At 42.5% G+C, this 20,734-nt stretch overlaps 1 protein-coding gene across 7 annotated transcripts in view; it reads left to right on the top strand.

Moving 5' to 3' along the window:
• Positions 1-20,734, top strand: part of wdfy3 (WD repeat and FYVE domain containing 3) — a 113,119-nt gene that overhangs the window by 8,030 nt on the left and 84,355 nt on the right. For 6 of the 7 annotated variants that reach the window (XR_009787642.1, XM_061766924.1, XM_061766922.1 and 3 more), the window contains exons 2-8: positions 10,622-10,832; positions 12,317-12,440; positions 12,875-12,984; positions 13,633-13,875; positions 15,930-16,122; positions 18,527-18,713; positions 20,458-20,624. Coding sequence is in view for 6 of the 7 variants with exons in the window: in XM_061766922.1 (XP_061622906.1) it covers positions 10,622-10,832; positions 12,317-12,440; positions 12,875-12,984; positions 13,633-13,875; positions 15,930-16,122; positions 18,527-18,713; positions 20,458-20,624 (1,235 nt within the window). In the remaining variant the exon portion in view is untranslated. Of the gene's footprint in view, positions 1-8,565; positions 9,178-10,621; positions 10,833-12,316; positions 12,441-12,874; positions 12,985-13,632; positions 13,876-15,929; positions 16,123-18,526; positions 18,714-20,457; positions 20,625-20,734 lie in introns of those variants that run through there. The other variant, XM_061766926.1, reaches the window with a different exon arrangement.

Below are 20,734 nucleotides of genomic sequence, written 5' to 3'. Positions count from 1 at the left end.
CATCAGCACCCCGGCTGGCAGGAAGCAGTCACAAAACATCATGATGATGATGATGATGATGATGGTGATATGCACCAGCTTAAAGTCCCCACAGCGAAGAGCAACCAGGTCACTATGTTTCCTAGATAACCATGTATTGTGTTTGTTACGGAGATTACACTCAAGGCTGTAAAATGGTGGCACCAAACACCAGCCGTTTACTCGAGATGCAAACAAGTAGCCCATGTTTCCACTCTGCTGTTCTTTCCTGCTTGATCCTGTGAGGAGTTTACTCTTCATTGATAAAGGGGTTGCTACCTCCAGAGAAGTCCGAATATAGGGTTTGTTTTTGTCCCGTTTGAGTCAAATTTGATGCTCTAGATTTCGAAATGACTTTTGATTGTGATTCAGATCTGAAACGGCTACACTCTGAAGTAGTTGTTTTCAAGTTTTCATCCATCCATCCATTTTTCTACACCGCTTATCCGCACTAGGGTCGCGGGCATGCTGGAGCCTATCCCAGCTAACTGCAGGCAGGAGGCGGGGTACACCCTGAACTGGTTGCCAGCCAATCGCACGGCACATATAAACAAAGAACCATTTGCACTCACTTTCACACCTACAGGCATTTTAGAGTCTTCAATTAACCTACCATGCATGTTTTTGAAGTCCGAGTCACTTGATTTTGAGTATCTGCAGTCCCTGATCTGGTTGTGAATATTCTCATTCATCCACGTCATTTCATTCTCAGGGCATTGAATCGATCACAACTGGACTGTTCTGTTTGTCTTAGAAGACGTTTCGCCTCTCATCCGAGCAGTCTTCATCAGTCCATGCAACAAAGCTTAGTAAGAACGCACTAGCCAATGTTTGTGTGGAAGACTCACCTATTCATGCTTCAACTTAAGGCTTCTTTAAACTCGTGCGGACGGTGACCGCGCTGACGTCACTTCGGCTGTCCCACGCATAGTTTGCCTTTATACTCGAGCGCAACCCACGCGCGCTGTTTTGAAAGTGTACTGCAGTTTTCCTCCAAGTCGAGGGTGTCTCTACGGCTGGTATTGGATAGGACACCACAGGGTGGAGTTTCCTCTGCATTTTTTTTTGCCATTTCCGGTAGCCGTTTTTACTTTCCTTTCAGTAACAAGGAACAAAGCAACATACCGGCTTTTACAGACAGTGTAAAATGGACTGTGGACAGATGTACAGTAACTTCCCTAGAAAGTTTGAAATGTATCCGTCCATCCATTTTCTGAGTCGCTTATCCTCACAAGGGTCGCGAGAGTGCTGGAGCCTATCCCAGCTATCATCGGGCAGGAGGCGGGGTACACCCTGAACTGGTTGCCAGCCAATCGCAGGGCACACATAAACAAACAACCATTCACACTCACATTCACACCCAGGGGCAATTTAGAGACTTCAATTAACCTACCATGCATGTTTTTGGGATGTGGGAGGAAACCGGAGTGCCCAGAGAAAACCCACGCAGGCACGGGGAGAACATGCAAACTCCACACAGGCGGGTCCGGGGATTGAACCCCGGTCCTCAGAACTGTGTGGCAGACGCTCTAACCAGTCATCCAGCGTGCTGCAGTTTGAAATGTATTTTGGTGAAATTTTGCATTGTGCTTTGACTCAACAGCTCAGTGAAATGTTTGTACTTGGCGTGCAAATGTATTTCAGGTTAGACTTATCTAACCACCACTGTTGAGCCGGAGCTCCCCGGCATCCACATTCTCCGGGCAAAGTGGGAGACATTCCTGCAGTTATGTCATTTTCTCGCTCACTCTTGCACTCCTTTGAAGACATCGGGCTTTTCCGGGACGTTGCGTTCCTGCCTTCATGTCCCTCACAAGTTGCCGCTAAGAGAGACGCCAATCGCACTTGACGTTCCCTTTGAACAGCGCCGGGAGGCTCGCTAAGGAGTTCACATTTCACAGACGCATTCAGCTGACATGTTTTGATTGTTGCAGAACTTTTAATGGGACCAAATCAAAGTAATTTGTTCACAAAAAGCTGCCCCAGACTGGCTGAGTGTCCCATTTCAAGCGGCTTGCGTGACAAATTAACATAGCAGTCTACATTGTCAGTCTGTGTCCTTTCTTGTCAAGAAACAATGGACTCAAATGTACAACAGTCGCACAAGAGCCAAATCAAAGTTATGTTTTCACAAAAGCTGCTTCAAACTGGCCGTGAGTACGACTAGCGTGACAAGCTAATGTTACAGTCTACATCGTAACTCTGTGCCCCTTCTTGTCAAGACAAGATGGACTCAGATGCACCACATAAGATCCAAATCAAATTCCTCCATCCATCCATTTTCCGTACCGCTTATCCTCACTAGCGTCGCATGCTGGCGACTATCTCAGCTAACTCTGGGTGAGAGGCAGGGTACACCCTGAATTGGTCGCCAGCCAATCACAGGGCACATATAGACAAACAACCATTCACACTCACATTCACACACATGGGCAATTTCGTCTTGAATTAACCTACCATGCATGTTTTTGGGATGTGGGAGGAAACTGGATTAACCAGTGTAGTAAACCCATACAGACACAGGGAGAACATGCAAACTCCACACAGGCGAGGCCGGATTTGAACACGGGTTCTTAGAACTGTGAGGCAGAGGTGCTAGCCAGTTGTCCACAATCTCAGAAAGTTCTACTCTAAGTGGCTAGTGTGGGAAAACAATGTAGTAGTGTACATCAATGCTGCTTCTTATCAAACATGAAAGATAATATGCACTCAAATGCACCACACCAGTAGCACAAGAGCCAAATCAAAATTATTTGTTCACAAAAAGCTGCTCCATACTGGCTGAGAGTCCCATTGTAAACAGCTAGCATGAGAAGCTAATGCAGTAGTCTGTTTCTTCACTTGGTGCACCTTGTCAAATATCAAAGATGGACTTAAATGCACCACACATGCGCTAAATAAGTTGTTTGTTGTTACTTCAAATTGGTTGAGAGTCGTATTGAAAGCGCTCAGTGTGATAAACTAATGTAGCTTTAGCTGCATAGCTTTTCCGCTTAGCTTTAGTTGCATAGCTTTTCCCACGTAGCTTATCCTGCGTAGCTTTGTCTGCCTAGCTTTGGCCTAATATACAGTGGGTATGGAAAGTATTCAGACCCCCTTAAAATGTTCACTCTTTTTTGTATTGCAGCCATTTGCTAATATAATTTTTCATTTTTTTTCCACATTAATGTACACACAGCACCCCCATATTGACAGAAAAAAATGAATTGTTGAAATTTTTGCAGATTTATTAAAAAAGAAAAACTGAAATATCACACAGCCATAAGTATTCAGACCCTTTGCTCAGTATTTTGTAGAAGCACCTTTTTGAGCTAATACAACCATGAGACTTTTTGGGAATGATGCAACAAGTTTTTCACACCTGGAATTGGGAATCACCTGCCATTCCTCCTTGCAGATCTTCTCCAGTTCTGTCAGGTTGGATGGTGAACGTTGGTGGGCAGCCATTTTCAGGTCTTTCCAGAGATGCTCAAATGGGTTTAGGTCAGGGCTCTGGCTGGGCCATTCAAAACCAGTCACGGAGTTGTTCTGAAGCCACTCCTTCTGTATTTTAGCTGTGTGCTTAGGGTCATTGTCTTTTTTTAAGGTGAACCTTCAGCCCAGTCTGAGGTTCTGAGCACTCTGGAGGTTTCTTTACCTCTCTCACCAAGGCTCTTCTCCCCTGATTGCTCACTTTGGCATGACGGGCAGCTCTAGGAAGGGTTCTGATCGTCCCAAACGTCTTCCATTTCAGGATTATGGAGGCCACTGTGCTCTTAGGAACCTTAAGTGCAGCAGAAATCTTTCTGTAACCTTGGCCAGATCTGTAGCTTGCCACATTCTGTCTCTGAGCTCTTCAGGCAGTTCCTTTGACCTCATGATTCTCATTTGCTCTGACATGCACTGTGAGTTGTAAGGTCTTATATACACAGGTGTGTGGCAGCACCCGAGTTAAATATATGAGTGTCACAGCAAAGGGTCTCAATACTTATGGGTGTGTGATATTTCAGTTTTTCTTTTTTTAATAAATCGGCAAAAATTTCAACAATTACGTTTTTTGTCTGTCAATATGGCGTGCTGTGTGTACATTAATGAGGAAAAAAATGAACATAAATGATTTTAACAAATGGCTGCAGTATAACAAAGAGTGAAAAATTTAAGGGGATCTGAAAACTTTCCGTACCCACTGTATTTATCCACATAGCTTTATGTGCATAGCTTCATTCACATAGATTTAGTTGCATAGCGTTACTCGCGTAGCTTCTTCCATGTAACTTTGTCCACATACAGTAAAATGATCCGCATAGCTTTTTGTGCACAGCTTTACCTGCATAGCTTTGGCCGTACAGTTTTACTTGCACAGCTTTGTCCACGTAGCTTTACCCACATAGCTTTAACCAAGTAGCTTTACCCACGTAACTTAAGATGCGTATATTTTGTCCGCATAAGCTTTACCCGGATAGCTTTGGCCTCACAGTTTTACTTGCACAGCTTTGTCCGCATAGGTTTGTCCCCACAGCTTTAGCCGTCCAACTTAAGCCACACAGCTTTAGTTGTGTAGATTTGTCTGTATAGTCTTACCCGCATATTTGGCCACACAGCTTTGTTGGCATAGATTTGTCCATAAAGCTTTGTCTGTGATGCTTTGTCCGCATGTATTTATCCACATAGCTTTTTTGTAGATTCATCTACAGATCTTTTTCCTCACAGCGTTGTCCGCATAGTGTTGTCCGCATAGCTTTGTCCACATAGGTTTACACATGGACGGCTTAATTTTTGGAAACAGAACCCCCCCCCAAAAATCATTCTCTCTCTCCTTTTCTTGATCGTCCGTGTGTGCCGTATGCTGCCTCCTCCTGTAACATTTGCTCTGCCCAGTTTGCGGTCCCGGCTCGTTGCCCGGTGTTGACGCTTGTGGAGTTATTCAATTGCAGTTTTTGTGTCTGTGCATACATGTAGCTTAATGTGTTCAGTGAATGTAAACACAGTCATATTGGATGTGTCACTTGAAATGTTTTGGATTGTGTGATTCTGGAGTTGTTTTTTTTTTTTTCTTCTCTGAATCTGTGCCAATTTTTAACATGTTACCAGGTGCCGTGACACCAGTTGTCCCTCTTGCAACGTTCTTCCGACAGTGACTCAGGAAGCATCGTGCTGTTTTTTTACGGGGGATTGTCTGTATTGTTTTCAGACAATTTGTATCAAACTGGCAGCCTTTCCAACTTTCTATTTTAGCCACAGTCTGGTTTCTCTCATGCTAACTCTGCTTAGCCGGTTAGCTTATCATTTTTTTAGCATTGAAGGATCTGAATGTGAAATAAATAAAAGCTTAAGGACACTTTATAAATTCTGTTGGTCTTTGATGGGTCAGTCATTCCTGTCCTGTTTTTCAATTTGAGGAACTGCAAATCACAACAGCAGCAGATTTTTTTTCTCACGTCCTGTTTCGAGCGTTTCCTGTTCTCACTAACTGTTACTGTCAAACTGCGGACATACGCATGAAGACGACACGTAGGGATGCTTCTGTTGGTTTAATGGGCTGACCTCCACGTAGGCCTTTCCTAAGACATACATACACAAAATGGCCTCTCTGTATATTTTCAACATGGTACAATGTCCAACCACTATGTTGGATACTTTCATTTCACATATATTGACCCTTTTCAAAAAGTTTGAATATCATGGAAAAGTTTATTTCCATAATTCCATTCAAAAAGTTAAACTTTCACAGATTATATATTTAGGGCCCACAATTTAAACAATTTCAAGTATTTATTTGTTTATTTTTACATAATTTGCTCAAATTGTGTAATAATAAACAAAGCTCATAAAACCCACAAAATCAGAAATTCAAAAAATTTGAATACTGTGAAGATATCAGCCCAAATTTTGCCGGCCATAAATGTTTTAAACTGAGTGTCACACACTAATCATCTACTAAACTCAAAGCACCTGCACAGGTTTCCCTAGGTGTCATTAAATTGCTTCAGTTTGGTTCAATTGTCTCAGTTGGGTTCAATATGGGGAAGACTGCAGACTTGACAACTGGCCAGAAGACCATCATTGATATCCTCCATAGGATGGGTAAGCCACAAAAGTTCATAGCTAAGGAGGCTGGCTGTTCACAGAGTGCTGTGCCCAAGGATATCTGAGGAAAGTCTAGTGGAAGGACAAAATATGTCAAGAGAAGATGCACCAGCAAAAGAGATGACCGTGGGCTTCAGCGGATTATCAAACAGAGACAATTCAAGAATCTAGCAGAGATCCAGAAAGAGTGGAATGAGGCGCAACCGGGAGCTGGGTTACAACTGTCGGGTTCCTCTGGTCATGCCACTTCTGAGCCTGAGCCAACGTAGGAAGTGTCTCAACTGGGACTGTACTGTTGGTCCTCTTTTCCGATGAAAGTAAAGTGTGCCTTTCTTTCGGGAATCAAGGTCCAAGGGTTTGGAGGAAGACTGGTGAAGAATAGAATTGCTTGAGCTCCAGTGTGAAATAGTTGCTTGAGCAACGTTGCTTGAGCTTCAGTGTGAAATATCCACAGTCAGTCATGATTTGGGGTGCAATGTCCAGTGCAGGTGTTGATAAACTCTGCTTTCTTAAATTCAAAGTTACCGCAACAGCCTACCAGAATGTTTTAAAGGACTTCATGATTATTTCTGCAGATGATCTGTATGGAGATGCAGATTTCATCTTCCAGCACCAAAACCTAGTTTGATGCCCATGCCATCACGGTGCTTGACTGACTGGCCAGCCAACTCGCCGGATCTAAACCCCATTGAGAATCTATGGGGTATTATCAAGAGGAAAATGAGGAGCACCAGACCCAAAAACAAAGAAGAACTGACAGCAAGGTTCAAGGAAATCTGGGCTTCCATGACTGTCCAGGCAATACCACAGACTGATTGCCTCAATGGCACGGCGTATCCAGGCAGTGATTAAAGGAAAGGGATTACCAACCAAGTACTGAAGCTTAACATAGCTTTGAAAGTACCATATTTTGATTGATTTAATGTGACCCTATTTATTTTTCTAAAAAAATTGAAACGTAAATGGTGATTTCTTCACAGTATTCAAATTTTTTGAATTCCTGATTTTGTGGGTTTTATGAGCTGGAAGCCCAAATTATGTAAAAATAAACAAATAAATACTTGAAATTGTTTAAATTGTGGGCCCTGAATCTATACTCTATGAAAGTTTAACTTTTTTAATGGAATTATGGAAAAAAATAAACTTTGCCATGATATTCAAATTTTGGGGAAAAGGTCTAGACATGTACGCTAAAAAGTGCAATAACCTCTCCCATAATCATATGGCACTTTTCCATTAAAATTAGATTTTCCATTCCTCAAAATTAGAAAGTTGCTCCTCAAATGAGGAAATGATCAGCAAAACTGCTCCTCAAAGAAGAAAAAGTATTTCAAGCCTTGCTGAGTTTTCTTTTAGCATGATTTCGATGTCTTTGGTGTGACACTGATTTTTTAAATTGTTTTTAGTGCAACATGAGCATGACTGAAATGTTTTAATGCATGTTTTTTTTTTGCAAGATGTAGATGTTTTAGCCTATGAAAATTAAACAATTATACAAATTAAATGACATTTGCGATTTCTAGTGTCAACATCTTGTTGATCTGTAAGAAGGAATGGAGACAATTTTAATAACATCCAGACATGGTTCGTGGTAAACTTATTTCATTGGTTGCCACCATTTCTCAATACTGCCACCCCTTGTTTCCTATTTTATTGCAATTTTTGTTACATTAGCAAGATATCAGATGCTGACTGCAAGTTATATTATTGCTGATTCCCATGATTTTTTATTTTTTTTTACTCACAGAGATATTCATCTGTTCATTGTGCTGATTTGAGCTTTGATGGCTTCTCCTAGCATCTTTAACTTGCAAACAGTCCTCAGTATGGCAGCCTGAAGCTGTACTGACAAACTATACTGCGGAGTGTGGACATTATTAAAACATCAAAGAGGCCGGGGGCATGTTTGTGAACATCAACTTTCTACTGTGGACTCGTGCATTGATCTGATGATTGAATTTATTCATAATTTAACGAGTGAACATCGGCCAACTAAGCCTTTAGATCGAAGAACCGTAATCCTTGAAGTGATTCTCATAATTTTTTTCCCAGGGAACTGAACGTTTGTTTTTTTTTCCACATTACAAATAACAGGGGTTACCTTAGCTATGTGAGAGGCTCTTGCAATCAATGCCAAAGCCATTTTGTCTAATATAAAAGTAGTTTTTTGGCACCATTTTGTGGCATCTTGTTTTCAAATAACTAAGTTGAAGTTTGGGGAGAAGTTTTTCCAATTCCCACGCAAATATAATCGTGCATTGGTACCATCTTGGTGCCATGGAACGATGTTGAAGTGAGTTTCATTTAGACCAGGGGTCTGAAACTGGCGGTCCGCAAATGGCCGGTATTTTGTGGCCCCCACCTTAATATGAAGGTTTAATGTTAGTGTGGCCCTCGAGTTTTATATGAATGGCACTTTTACAGTGTTGTGTCCGGAGCTGACGAACCTAACAATCACGGTGGGGTATATGGCTCTCGGGCGCGTGACATCGACCGGGCTTGATGCAAGCAGAGAAACATTTTTCAAGGAGTGTAAGTTACAGCAGTGTTGCCATGGAGATTTTTCTTCTGTGCCTGGATAGGCAAACGCGGACATTCGTCCCAGTGCGCTGTGTTCACAACACAGCCAAAAAAAAGTGTTTTAAGTTGCTGCCCAGCGTGACATTATCTGACGTATATGGGTTATGTCTCTCTCTGAATAAATCAAAGTGATGCGTGCGCGGCGAGATAAAAGAAGGTTAGGGAACTCGTTGGTGTGGTCTGCGGTCTGAGTCCGGTCAGATATGTGTGGGTGTGGGCTGCAGTCAAGCTGAGCGCGCCGCGAGTCGTGAGTCGTGGCCACCCATCCACTCCCATGCTAAATGGAAAAAAGAAAAGGCGCTTGAATGGCATGTCAGTGGATGGGTGTTGCGTGCCCTCGTGTGGATCTGGTCTGGTCAGTGTCCGTGTTTATCTTATTTTGTGTTAAAAAATAAAAAAGATGTTTGAGAAGATTGATTTTTTTTTTCTTTTCTAATTTAAATTGCGCGCGCGTGCATGTGGGCTGAGGCTGCGGCCCATCCTCAGCCAGACTCTGCCTCCAGCGGCCCCAAGGTAAATTGAGTTTGAGACCCCTGATTTAGACCAAAGTAGTGCTTTAGTGCTGTCTTTTAGCATCTTGATGCCAAGGAACTAAGTTAAAGTGAGGGAAGGAGCTTCTCCAAAGCACAGGCTAATTTAAAAGTAGTGACTTGGCACCATTTTGTGGCATCTTACTGCCAAGGAACTTTGTTGAAGTGAGGGGGGGAGCTTCTCCAAAGGCCTTGCTAATATAAAAGTAGTGCTTTAGCATCATCTTTAGCATCTTGATATGCCAAACCTATGAGGTGGGATGGATTATCTCGACAAAGGAGAAATGCTCACTAACACAGATTTAGACAGATTTGTGAACAATATTTGAGGGAAATGGCCTTTTGTGTATGTAGAAAAAGTTTTAGATCTTGGAGTCCAGCTCACGAAAAATGGGAGCAAAAACAAAAATGTTGCGTTTATATTTTTGTTCAGTATAGTTTGACATTGTGGCATAGAGTGACCAACTTTGAAGAGCAAAATAAATAGCAGGCAAATAGGTGTCGAGAGACAATTAAATACTGTAATATGTTATAACACTAGCCAACCACACAGGGACCGAAAACCAGAAAAGAATTACTACGTCACCGGTAGTATCCTTCATCACTTGAGAAAATTCTATTGAATTATATAAATTTAATATTAAAATAAGATAATGTTTGTTAGTCCCACAATGGGGAAATTTGCATTGTTTCAGCAGCAATAGTGGATACAGGAAATACAAAAGTAGCGTGCAAGAGTAGACATTTGGCTGCAAATGCGTCCTCCATTACAAGGTTGATGCAATAAATACATGAAAATAACAAATATTCAAGCCATGATTGATTAACAATCACGATTATAGAGTAATGATTATATTGTGCAATTGAACAGTAAGCATTTTTATTTATGCTATTAGATAATATTCTGCAATAACTGTCCCACGGTTAAGTTTCTTGACATAATTTTAAAAATAGGGAAATTCAGACGAATTGTTCTGGAAGTGAAATTCTATTGGTTGTTTCGGTTTTCAGCCCTGCGTTCCTCAATTTTGTATTTCGGTATCAGTCAAGAATTTTCATTTCGGTACATAACTAACAACACTCTCAATCAATCATACTTTATTATGTACATAGCTCTTTTTATGCATAGAATGTTGCATAAAGTGCTTTACACAAAAAAAAACAAGCAAACTACCACAATTCGGATAGTTTCCGCAGGATGTTTTTAACATGACTTTGTTTAGTGTGACACGTTTTTTTTTCTTGGCATGACTCATGATTTTAGCATGATATGTCTTTTCATGTCTCAGTTTTTTTTCTGTGATTTCTTCATCAGAGCTCCCATTCATTGATTAGATACACCATCTAATGAAGTGTCCAGTGAGTGTTTTGCATAGCCTTCTGATGAGCTTGCGTGAATCTCAGTAGCGTCATGTGGTTGTTTTCAGGGCGAGCTTCGTCCTGAGCAAACCTCTGAAGATGAACATGGTGAAGAGGATCATGGGGCGGCCGCGTCAGGAGGAGTGCAGCCCCCAGGACAACGCCCTGGGCCTGATGCACCTGCGCCGACTCTTCTCCGAACTCTGCCACCCTCCCAGACACATGACGCAGAAGGAGCAGGAGGAGAAGCTCTACATGATGCTGCCCGTCTTCAACAGGGTACGTAAAGTGGCGGGCGGACAATACTGCTTCAACGATTAATCGAATAACTCGAATAATTAGATTTCCCAAAAAACATTCATACATGATGGGCACAACTGACGCCCAGACTGGCTAATTGTTAGCCAGTTAACAGTCAGCCGCTAACCTGAGCTCACAACAGCCAATTGTACATTCATGGTGTGGGGCTGTAATTTCAGAAAAATACCTGCACCTCACGTGCATAATTTTTATTGTTATTATGTCGACTTTACATCGATCTGATCGGCTTGATCGGTATCAGCCGATAATTCGCATTTTATGCTGATTGTCTTTGATGTCATAATTTGCCGATCTGATCGCTCCGCAAAAGACATTTACCTCACGTCGCTGTCATATACAGTATATTTGAATCCAAAAGCTAGTTTATTTTTAGTCCTGTTGTGTGTCTTTTGAAGTAATTTACAATCACTGGGCTTTGTCAAATCAAACGGGACCGGATACACTCGTTACCACGGCCACGACAACAACAATGGATCGCGTGTGTATTGTGTTGGCCAAAAAAGAACAAAATGGGGAAAAACGTGTGGTGGTGGTGGTCACTGGTGCTGAGGAGAAGACGTTCTTTCAAGGATTGCTTGAGGTATGTTCACATAATTTTCATATGATAAGGCTCACAAGCAACCAACAAAACATTATGTACCCTAGCGAGCTGGTGTTAGCACTATCGGTTGTACGTAAATATGCAGGTGTTCTGTTGAATCATGCTGTAACGTTTTAGTGTGTGTGAAGTAATTTAATTACAAAAAAGTAATTTAATTACAGTAAGTTAGCACCCATTATATCTATCATGTTGTAATGTTGGTTTGACCTAACTGATTAGAATACATGACCTGACTAGAAAATATTTTTGAAGATGGAGTACACAAGTATATACAGTTAATGAACAAGTAATTTAAATAATCTTCATTTCATAGCGTTTCTCTTAGTTGTACTGCGTCTGGGATTGTAGTACTGCATGTTAATTATTTTGTCCAATCAGATTTCAGCCCTTGTGTTGCCATATCAATCTAATCAGTCCAGGGCCGGGACTATCAGTAGCGCTGGCCCATGTAGCGTCAATTACTGTATATTAGCAGAGGGACCATTTCTTTCACCCATTAGATTTCAAACTCCTCCTCACAGGGTCAGACAGCTGGCCCACGATGTCAGTATTTTTCCATCCAATAATTGGTTGGTCAGAGCAAAGCTGTCCAACCATCAAAACACGTCTGTAGCGATCTGCAAACATTAATACGTTTAATAATTTGCATCTCTGGTGAGTATGAAGTAATGTTTTTAATTTTTTAAATGCTTTTGTCCCTTTTATTATACAAATATTTGTCTTGAACAGATCCATATTTCGTACGCATCACAGTTGCGCACTGTTATAAAACATTTTCGTAAAGTATTAATGGTTTCTGTGTTTTTTGTTTTGTTTTGTTTTAACGTGTGTCTGCTGTCAGGTGTTCGGGAACGCGGCGCCCAGCAGCATGACGGAGAAGTTCTCGGACCTGCTGCAGTTCACAACACAGGTGTCCCGCCTCATGGTGACCGAGATCAGACGCAGGGCCTCCAATAAATCCACCGGTCAGTGAGACGTGGGGTACACCTTAGACTGGTCGCCACCCAATCGCAGGGCACATACTGTATAGACATTAGACAAACAATCATTCACACTCACCTTTAACCCTATGGACAATTTAGATTGTTCAGTGAAGCTAACATGCATGTTTTTGGAATGCAATATATATGTTGGAGAGACTAGGGTTGGACTGTATAGGTGATTGGCTCAATATAAGTATGCTCCGTTCGCCCATAATACACCAATTGGAGTTAAAAATGACACCCACTGCCTACATGTAATCTTGTTTTATTTGAACTTAACTGCTAAATCCAGGAGCTAAAACTCTCCTGTTTTTCATGTCACATTTTCAGGATGATTTATAGCTGCCTAAACACCCCCTTTCCTCCAGTGAGATGTCCTCCTCCATGTATTAAAATTTACGTGTGTGTGTGGACAGAGGCGGCCAGCCGTGCCATCGTTCAATTCTTGGAGGTGAACCAGAGTGAGGAGGCCAGTCGCGGCTGGATGCTCCTCACCACCATCAACCTGTTGGCCTCCTCGGGGCAGGTCAGTGCAACCTTCTACCATGCTTAAATGAGTATTGCAAAATATCTGTGAGAGAAGTCACTTGGTTGTTGAAGGTGGCCTGCAAAAGATTACTAAAGTAGCTTAGGTCAGCTGCTAATCATGTCACCACCATGTGTTTATGTGTATGGTGGAGTGATACCGCGCCTGGTTTTACAGCTGGGTCAATGTTTGAAAGAAGAACAACAATCTTTTACTCTGTCTGTTTGTTTGTGTGTGTGTGTGTGTGTGTGTGTGTGTGTATGTGTCCAACTGTGTCTGCTTGGGTCTGTGTGTCCGACCCATTTAGTGTGTGTGTGTTTGTGTGTGTCAAACCGATTTTGTGTATGTGTCCCTGACCAAGACTGCGTGTGTTTTTGTGTGTCTGACTGAGTTTTTGTGTGTCTGACTGAGAGTGTGTTTCCCCCCGACCAAGAGTGTATGTGTTTGTGAGTATGTCTGATGGAGCGAGTGTATCTTTTGGATGTGTTCATGTGTGCCAATTGCACGTGTGTCAGCATGACAAACAGCATTTGGCCTACATTCAGGCTGATTTCACCGCCGCCTTCCTTCCTCTTAGTCCTCACTCATACACTAAGCAATATTTTATTCTTTCATCCAACACACACACACGTTTTTTTTTTCTTTCAGAAAACAGTAGACTGCATGACGACCATGTCTGTGCCATCCACACTGGTCAAATGTCTCTACCTGTTCTTCGACCTCCCGCACATGGCGGAGGCCCCCGTGGGCCCCACCGCGCCCCCTCCAATCCCGCCCCTGCCCACTCCGACATCTCCGCCGCCCTCCCAGGAGAAGACGCTGGGCCCGGGTCACCTCACCGAGCTTCCCCTGGCCGACCGCAGAGCACTGCTACAGAAAGTCTTTGTCCAGGTAAAAGAGCAGAGCACAGACGTCATGCTGTAATAGAGGATCTTTGAAGGTCAGAAATCACTTGAATGGACAATTATGTCACAATCGGATGGAGACTGGACCCAAGAGCAGGCGGAGGCTGAGAGGTTGTGATTAACAGTTTATTGAAAAGGGAAATGTAGGTGGTCCTTGGGATGCACTGGCGGGTTGTTGAGGCAGAGAATGCGTGGCAGGGAGTGACAAGGACGGGTGGCTGGCTCGAGGGCGAGGTGGCAGAGACGAGGGACACGGAGGATACACTGAGGACAAGGAAGGACACGAAGGTTAGAAGGACAACAAGGAATTGAGTAGACTTACTTAGAAAGTGAAAAGCCGTGGTACCGCTGTAGAAGCCGCAATAGTCTGGCAAGAGTTTCCGGGATCTGGCAGGCTTAAATGCAGGTGTTAACGAGGGCTGATTACTGACAGGTACGCAGCCGAGGAAGGTGCCGGGAGGGGAGAGAGAGAGAGCGAGAGGGTGCAAAGCTCCACCCAGGCTCCAACAATGGAACTGCAGGGCAGCTCATGACAAATTAAAGCATTCACACTTCTGAATTAGGGTTTCGAGCCAAGGTTAGGGTTTCAAATGAGGGTTAGAAGTCAACCTTATTGTTTCAAATCAGGGTTTCCAGCCTGGCTTAAGGTTTCAAGCCAAGGTTTGCGTTCATATTAGAGTTTCAAGCAGTGGAGTTTCAAAATTGCGTTCCAGTGTTGAATTTGGATTTTAAACCAGGTTTTGGGGTTAAAATTAGGGTTTCAAACCTGAATGAGGGTTTCAATAATGTTTTAAATTTGGGTTTGAACTCAAAAGGTAGGCTTTCAAATATTGATTCAAGCAGAGGTTAGGATTTCAAATTAGGATTTCAAGACAAGATTAGGTTTTCAAGTTAGGGTTTCAAACAAGGGTGAGATTTTCAAAGCAAGGGTTAGGATTTCAAACTAGAGTTTAAAGTCGTAGTTAAGGTTTCAAATAGGGATGTCCCAATCCAACTTTTTCACTTTCAGTCCGATAGCGATATTGCAGCCTTGAGTTTTGGCCGATCCTGATATTGGTCTGATCCAATTTCAGCAATAATCATACACAATTTACCTATTTTGTGATATGGAATGTTAGAAAATGCGTGATCAAGTGATATTACTCAGAGAACAATAATCAGTAACAGTAGGTATGAAAAAAAACTGACCGATGTATTATTAACCAATGGGTCACATAAAATAACTGCTGTGCACATCTTGACCTCTGAGCGACAGTGTGTTGCACGCAATGAGATACACACTTGCAGTGACAAAGAAAGTAGAAGTCACGGTCGAATATTGTTATTATAACTCGTTTTTCACAGATTTTGAAGAATATATGTATGCCAGAGAGTATTGTTATATTGCCTGTTTGTATGTTTTATACAGCGTTTGTGTACCAGTAATTATTTTGAGAGCTATAAGTGCCGCAAGTTCGATACTAATTTTCGTTAGCTTGTCGATGGTGTTTTTCATTCATTGTGTTTTGCGATTTTTGTCAACAAAAATGAAGAAAGAAACTAAGTCTATGACAAATTTTAACATTAACTAGGTATAATTATTTTGTCATGACTGTTTACTTTTACAGTGAACTTTAACTGGAGTGTCAATAAACGACTTTAAGCAAGCGTCATTCACGCTTACTCCTTGCTATTATGGTAGCACATTAGCACTGTTGTGATCCCGTGGGCTCTGCATGCCATCCGGGCACTACTGTATAGAAGTGCTGGAGCGGACCGTGGAATGGACCGCTTGTGATAAGAGTGGTAAAATATGGGATTTTAGATTCAGTCAGATCTGATCTTGGTTTTTTTTTTGTTTTTTTTTTGCTGACATTGGCTTGATTTCCAATCTCTAAGATCGGATCGGCACACCCCTAATTTAAAATTCAGGTTTCAAGCCTAGGTTAGGATTTCAAACAAGGGTTAGGGTTTCAAACTATAGTTATACTATACTGGCTATACTTGCCACTGTTAGGGTTTGCACATTTTGGTTTTAAGCATGATTTCCTATTGTTGCAGATCCTGGTGAAGTTGTGCACGTTCGTGTCGCCCGCTGAGGAGTTGGCCCAGAAGGACGATCTCCACCTTCTGTTCAGTGCCATCACATCCTGGTGTCCGCCTCACAACCTGCCCTGGAGGAGGAGCGCGGGAGATGTGCTCACCACCATCTCGCGACACGGACTCAGCGTCAATGTGGTCAAATACATACATGGTACGTTCTACCAGGGCTCAAGTCCGTTTAGGCAGAGAACTAGCTGGGTCTGAAATAAGTTAATTAAAACACTTAATTTAAAGTTAATTTCTCTCTACCAGAATGTCAATTCTGTTCAGAACATCCCGCAAACTTAACTCTGTCTTGACTTAGAATTAACATATTAGCATGCTTCCTGTTTGACTTGTTCAGCTGTCACGATCAGATAGAGACTGGACCCAAGAGCAGACGGAGGCTGAGAGATTGTGATGAACAATTTATTGAAAAGGGAAATGGGAATGGTCCTTGAGATACACTGGTGGGTTGTTGAGGCAGAGAATGCGCGGCAGGTAGTGACAAGGACTGGTGGCCGGCTTGGCAGCGAGGTGGCAGAAATCCACTTGGCGAGAGACACGGAGGAAAAACTGAGGACGAGGAAAAAACACAGAGGTCAGAATGATGACAAGGACTTGCGTAGCTTACTAGGAGACTGGGGAGCCGTTGTACGACTGGAGAAGCTGCATTACTCTGGCGAGGATTTCTGGGACCAGGCAGGCTTAAATGCAGGTGGCAACAAGGGCTGATTGGTGACAGGAGCGTGGCCGAGGAAGGTGCTGGAAGGAGAGAGGGGAGGGGAGAGAGAGAGGGCGACATGTCATGACATAAGCAGCCCTTTTAATGATAATACTAGTCCGGTACGACTTACTGTATTTTCACGACCATAAGGCGCACCGTATTAAAAGGCGCAGTCTCACTTACGGGGTCTATTTTTGTATTTAACACATACATAAGGCGCACCGTATTATTGGGCGCAGGCATGGTAAAACATACGCTAGCATACATGCTAGCGTATGTTTTTAGAAAGGCAGCGGGAACAAAACTGAGTTCGATTGTACTTTCTAAGTATTTAACAATGTACTCACGTTATTTTTTGATCAATCCTCATCCACAAATCCATTAAAGTCCTCATCTTCTGTATCCGAAATGAACAGCTGGGCAAGTTCTCCATCAAACACGGCAGGTTCCCTCTCGTCATTGTCGGAGTCAGTCTCGTTGCCGGGGGGCTGTTCAGCAATGATGCCGGCTTGCGCGAAAGCTCGGACAACAGTCAAAGCAGATACCTTAGCCCAGGCATCCACAATCCATTCACATATGGTGGCGTAACTCGCCCGGCGCGTCGTCTTCTTGACTTGGCAAAGCTCATATTGCTGCTTCCTCCACCTGCGAACCATGGATTCGTTGATCTTGAATTCTCTCGCGGCTGCTGGATTCCCATGTTCCTCCGCGTAACTGATAGCTTGCAGTTTAAACTGTGCTTTGTAAGAGTGTCTCTTCGTAGGTGCCATTTTCGGGGGTCCTTAGCCAAACCAATGTTATTTTGCACATTGCACATACCGGCGCTATATACCTACTGGGGGCGTGTCTTTAGCGTCCTCTTTCATGCGCACCCTTCCCCCTTTAACGTCCGCCTTTCCTCTATATAAGCAGCGTGTCGGCAGGAAATGCTCCCAGTCAGTCAAGCGGAGCGCTCATCAAAGTCACACAACAACATTTACAGATTTTGGAACACGGTGCACACATAAGGCACATAAGGCAGCGTTATAAGGTGCCCCGTCCATTTTGGAGAGAATTTAAGTGCACCTTATGGTCGTGAAAATACGGTAATTGCTCCTTCTGTTGCTGCCAAGTAGAGAATGCTATTCTGAACGTTCCATAAACTCCCTTGACTCAGCATAGTCACCTTAGCAATGCTTTCTGGCAGCATACAAAGTAGTTGGTCCTGAATTAATTGCACCCATGGTAGGTTGTGTCAAGTAGCCACTTCCATTCTGCTTACAATAGCTTGCCTTGTCCTACAAATACTTTTGACTCAGCACATTACCATGGTTTTAGAACTGTTGTATTTATTTTGCAGTCTGTTTAGGGATTACATTTGTTGGGTCTGATTGAATTGGGCCCTCTGCAATTTGCTGCCATTCCATTTTGCGTGCAATTACTCACAACATAAATGGCAAACTTCACTATCTTGACTCAGCATTAATATTGAACTTCCTATATAATTTCTTCTGTAGCCTGTTTAAGCAGCAAACTAGTGGAGTCTGGCTTCTGTTGCTGTCAAGTAGTGAATACCAACCTGCTCGTAATAGCTCAAAACATAAACCACTTACTTGCTAACTTAACTCTTGCTTGACATAAAACTTCCAGTTCCATTTTTTTTCTGCAGCCCATTTAGCAACTAAACTAGTTGGATCTGACTTAATATTTCCCTTTGTTGCTGACAAAAAGTGTATTCCATTCAGATCATACCCCAAACTAAAGTCTCTGCCGACTCAGCATTAGCACATTAGCCTCGTACTTCGTTTGATTTCTTCTGCAGCCCATTTAAGCAGCAAACCTGTATCAATTGCTCCCTCTTTGTCCACAGAGAAGAAATGCCTGTCCACGTGCGTGCAGAACATGCAGCAGTCTGACGATCTTTCCCCGCTGGAGATTGTGGAGATGTTCGCCGGCCTGTCCTGTTTCCTGAAGGACTCCAGCGATGTGTCGCAGACGCTGCTGGATGACTTTCGCATGTGCCAGGGATACAACTTCCTGTGTAACCTCATGCTCAGGTACGGTAGTGTCCTTTAATGTCCTTTAAATCCAGTGTCTTTTACACACAAGATTGGTTAGCGCTTCGGTATTACTGGCCCAAAACCACGCCATCCATGCAGTGACAACATGAACTGGTGCCCGTAGACAGGTTTATTGATGTTCCGCTGAGCTCTTTGTTACAGATTCCACTGGGTTTGATGCAGTGTTTAGTCCTAATTTGGCACAACTATTGGGAGCCAAAGCAGATGCCATCTTCAGTCCAACACAGCTGCTGTTAAATTTGTGATTGGATGAGTGACACAACAGGCTTCTTCCTTCCGCCACAGAAGTTTGGTTGCACGGACAACTAGTTTATTTATTTTTTGGCATGTTTACGGTCGACAGTAACCTTTCATTGTCTCAATTAAAGAGACGTTGCCATACAATAACTATCATACATACTGTCAACAGTATTTTGCCAGAGAAAAAAAACTTTTTGCCCCAAAAAAATCGCAAAAAGTTTTTCTGCTAATAATGGAAGTGAGGTTAAAAAAAAAAATCTGCGAGTTGATGAATTTGCGAATGCTGATCTGCAAATATGCAGGGGTCCACTTGTATATAATTAATGTAACATCTATGCTAATTTCTGTTAGCCCTTATATGGAATTTCATATTATTTATGTTCTCTGTCAGTTGACTGTCTGTTGTCGTACTAGAGCGGCTCCAACTACCGGAGACAAATTCCTCGTGTGTTTTTGGACATACTTGGCAAATAAAGATGATTCTGATTCTGATTTGTCAGCATTAAATTAGCAGACTTGATGTGACTTGACTTGAAATTATGTGGTTTTCTATTGTTAAAATATTGTTGCTGTCGGATGGAATCCTTGCATCTCCAAAATCACTACTTAGAGCAATTAGTGATGCAATACAAAAAATGATGAGCTGACCAGGGTGGAAATGAATATGCATGCAAATTTTACTTCGTGATTGACGTGGTTAACAAAACAGGCTCACTAAAATGTATCCAACCTGTTTTCACACATTATTGTCTAAAAAAGACCCATCGACTTTTAATCTTTATGCAACATAATGCCGCACAGCTCCCGCAGAGTGAGGGAAGACGCAGATTTTTACAACCCCTCTCAGACAGTTGAGCGTTCAAGAGCATTAACGTATTTGTTTGAAAGCTATTTTCAACACTTAAAATTGGGTAATGCGTGAAAATAACAGACGACATGGGGACACATCAATATCATTGATTTGTAAAAATATATGAAATCGACCATATTTGGACATGTGAGGTTTGCACTCGTCAGCGATGATATACAATGTTTAAGGGCCATTTTTTTCAGTTAGCGTCTAAGTCTGTTATTTACGCACCTGGCTTGCACATCTTCAAAGTACGTGCAATCTCCCCGAATCACTTCTGACACTCGCACTGTGCGTAAGTGGTTCATTTGTGTGCAACCCAAGAGGCGTGACAAATTGAAGTCTTGAGTTTTCTTGAGACGTGAATGCCATAGGAATCCATTTTCAAAATATATCACACTTTGAAAATAACTTTCTTAGCTGATACATAAGTTAATCGTCACCACTTACCTACCACTCCGAAACACTTCGTAAGAGATTATTTTTAAATTATTTTTTTTTAACCCAGATGAAATAAATGCGTTATACGATAGTCTCCCCTTTTCTTGACAGCGAGAAAGTTTTTGTACAAAGGTGTCCAAAGGGTAGTAATTTTTTTGGGGTTAAGGTTGTGTTGTTCTGGGGTAACAGGCTGGAGCAGGCCAAGGAGGACGAATCGAGGGATGCTCTAAAGGATCTTGTCAACCTGGTGACGTGTCTCACCACCTACGGCGTGACGGAGCTCAAACCCGCCGGCCTGACCACTGGAGCGCCGTTCTTGCTGCCTGGATTTGTCCTCCCGCAGCCTTCGGGCAAAGGTACAACTCTCTTACAAGACTAGTCATTTGAATTCATCAAAAATCAACATGGTTTCAAGCCAAGGTTAAGGATTCAAATTAGAGTTTCAACCAAGTGTTAGGGTTTTAAA

Source organism: Phyllopteryx taeniolatus, chromosome 3 (genome assembly GCF_024500385.1).
Source record: "Phyllopteryx taeniolatus isolate TA_2022b chromosome 3, UOR_Ptae_1.2, whole genome shotgun sequence".
Lineage (NCBI taxonomy): Eukaryota > Metazoa > Chordata > Actinopteri > Syngnathiformes > Syngnathidae > Phyllopteryx > Phyllopteryx taeniolatus.
This window is presented reverse-complemented; position numbering and strand designations above follow the sequence as displayed.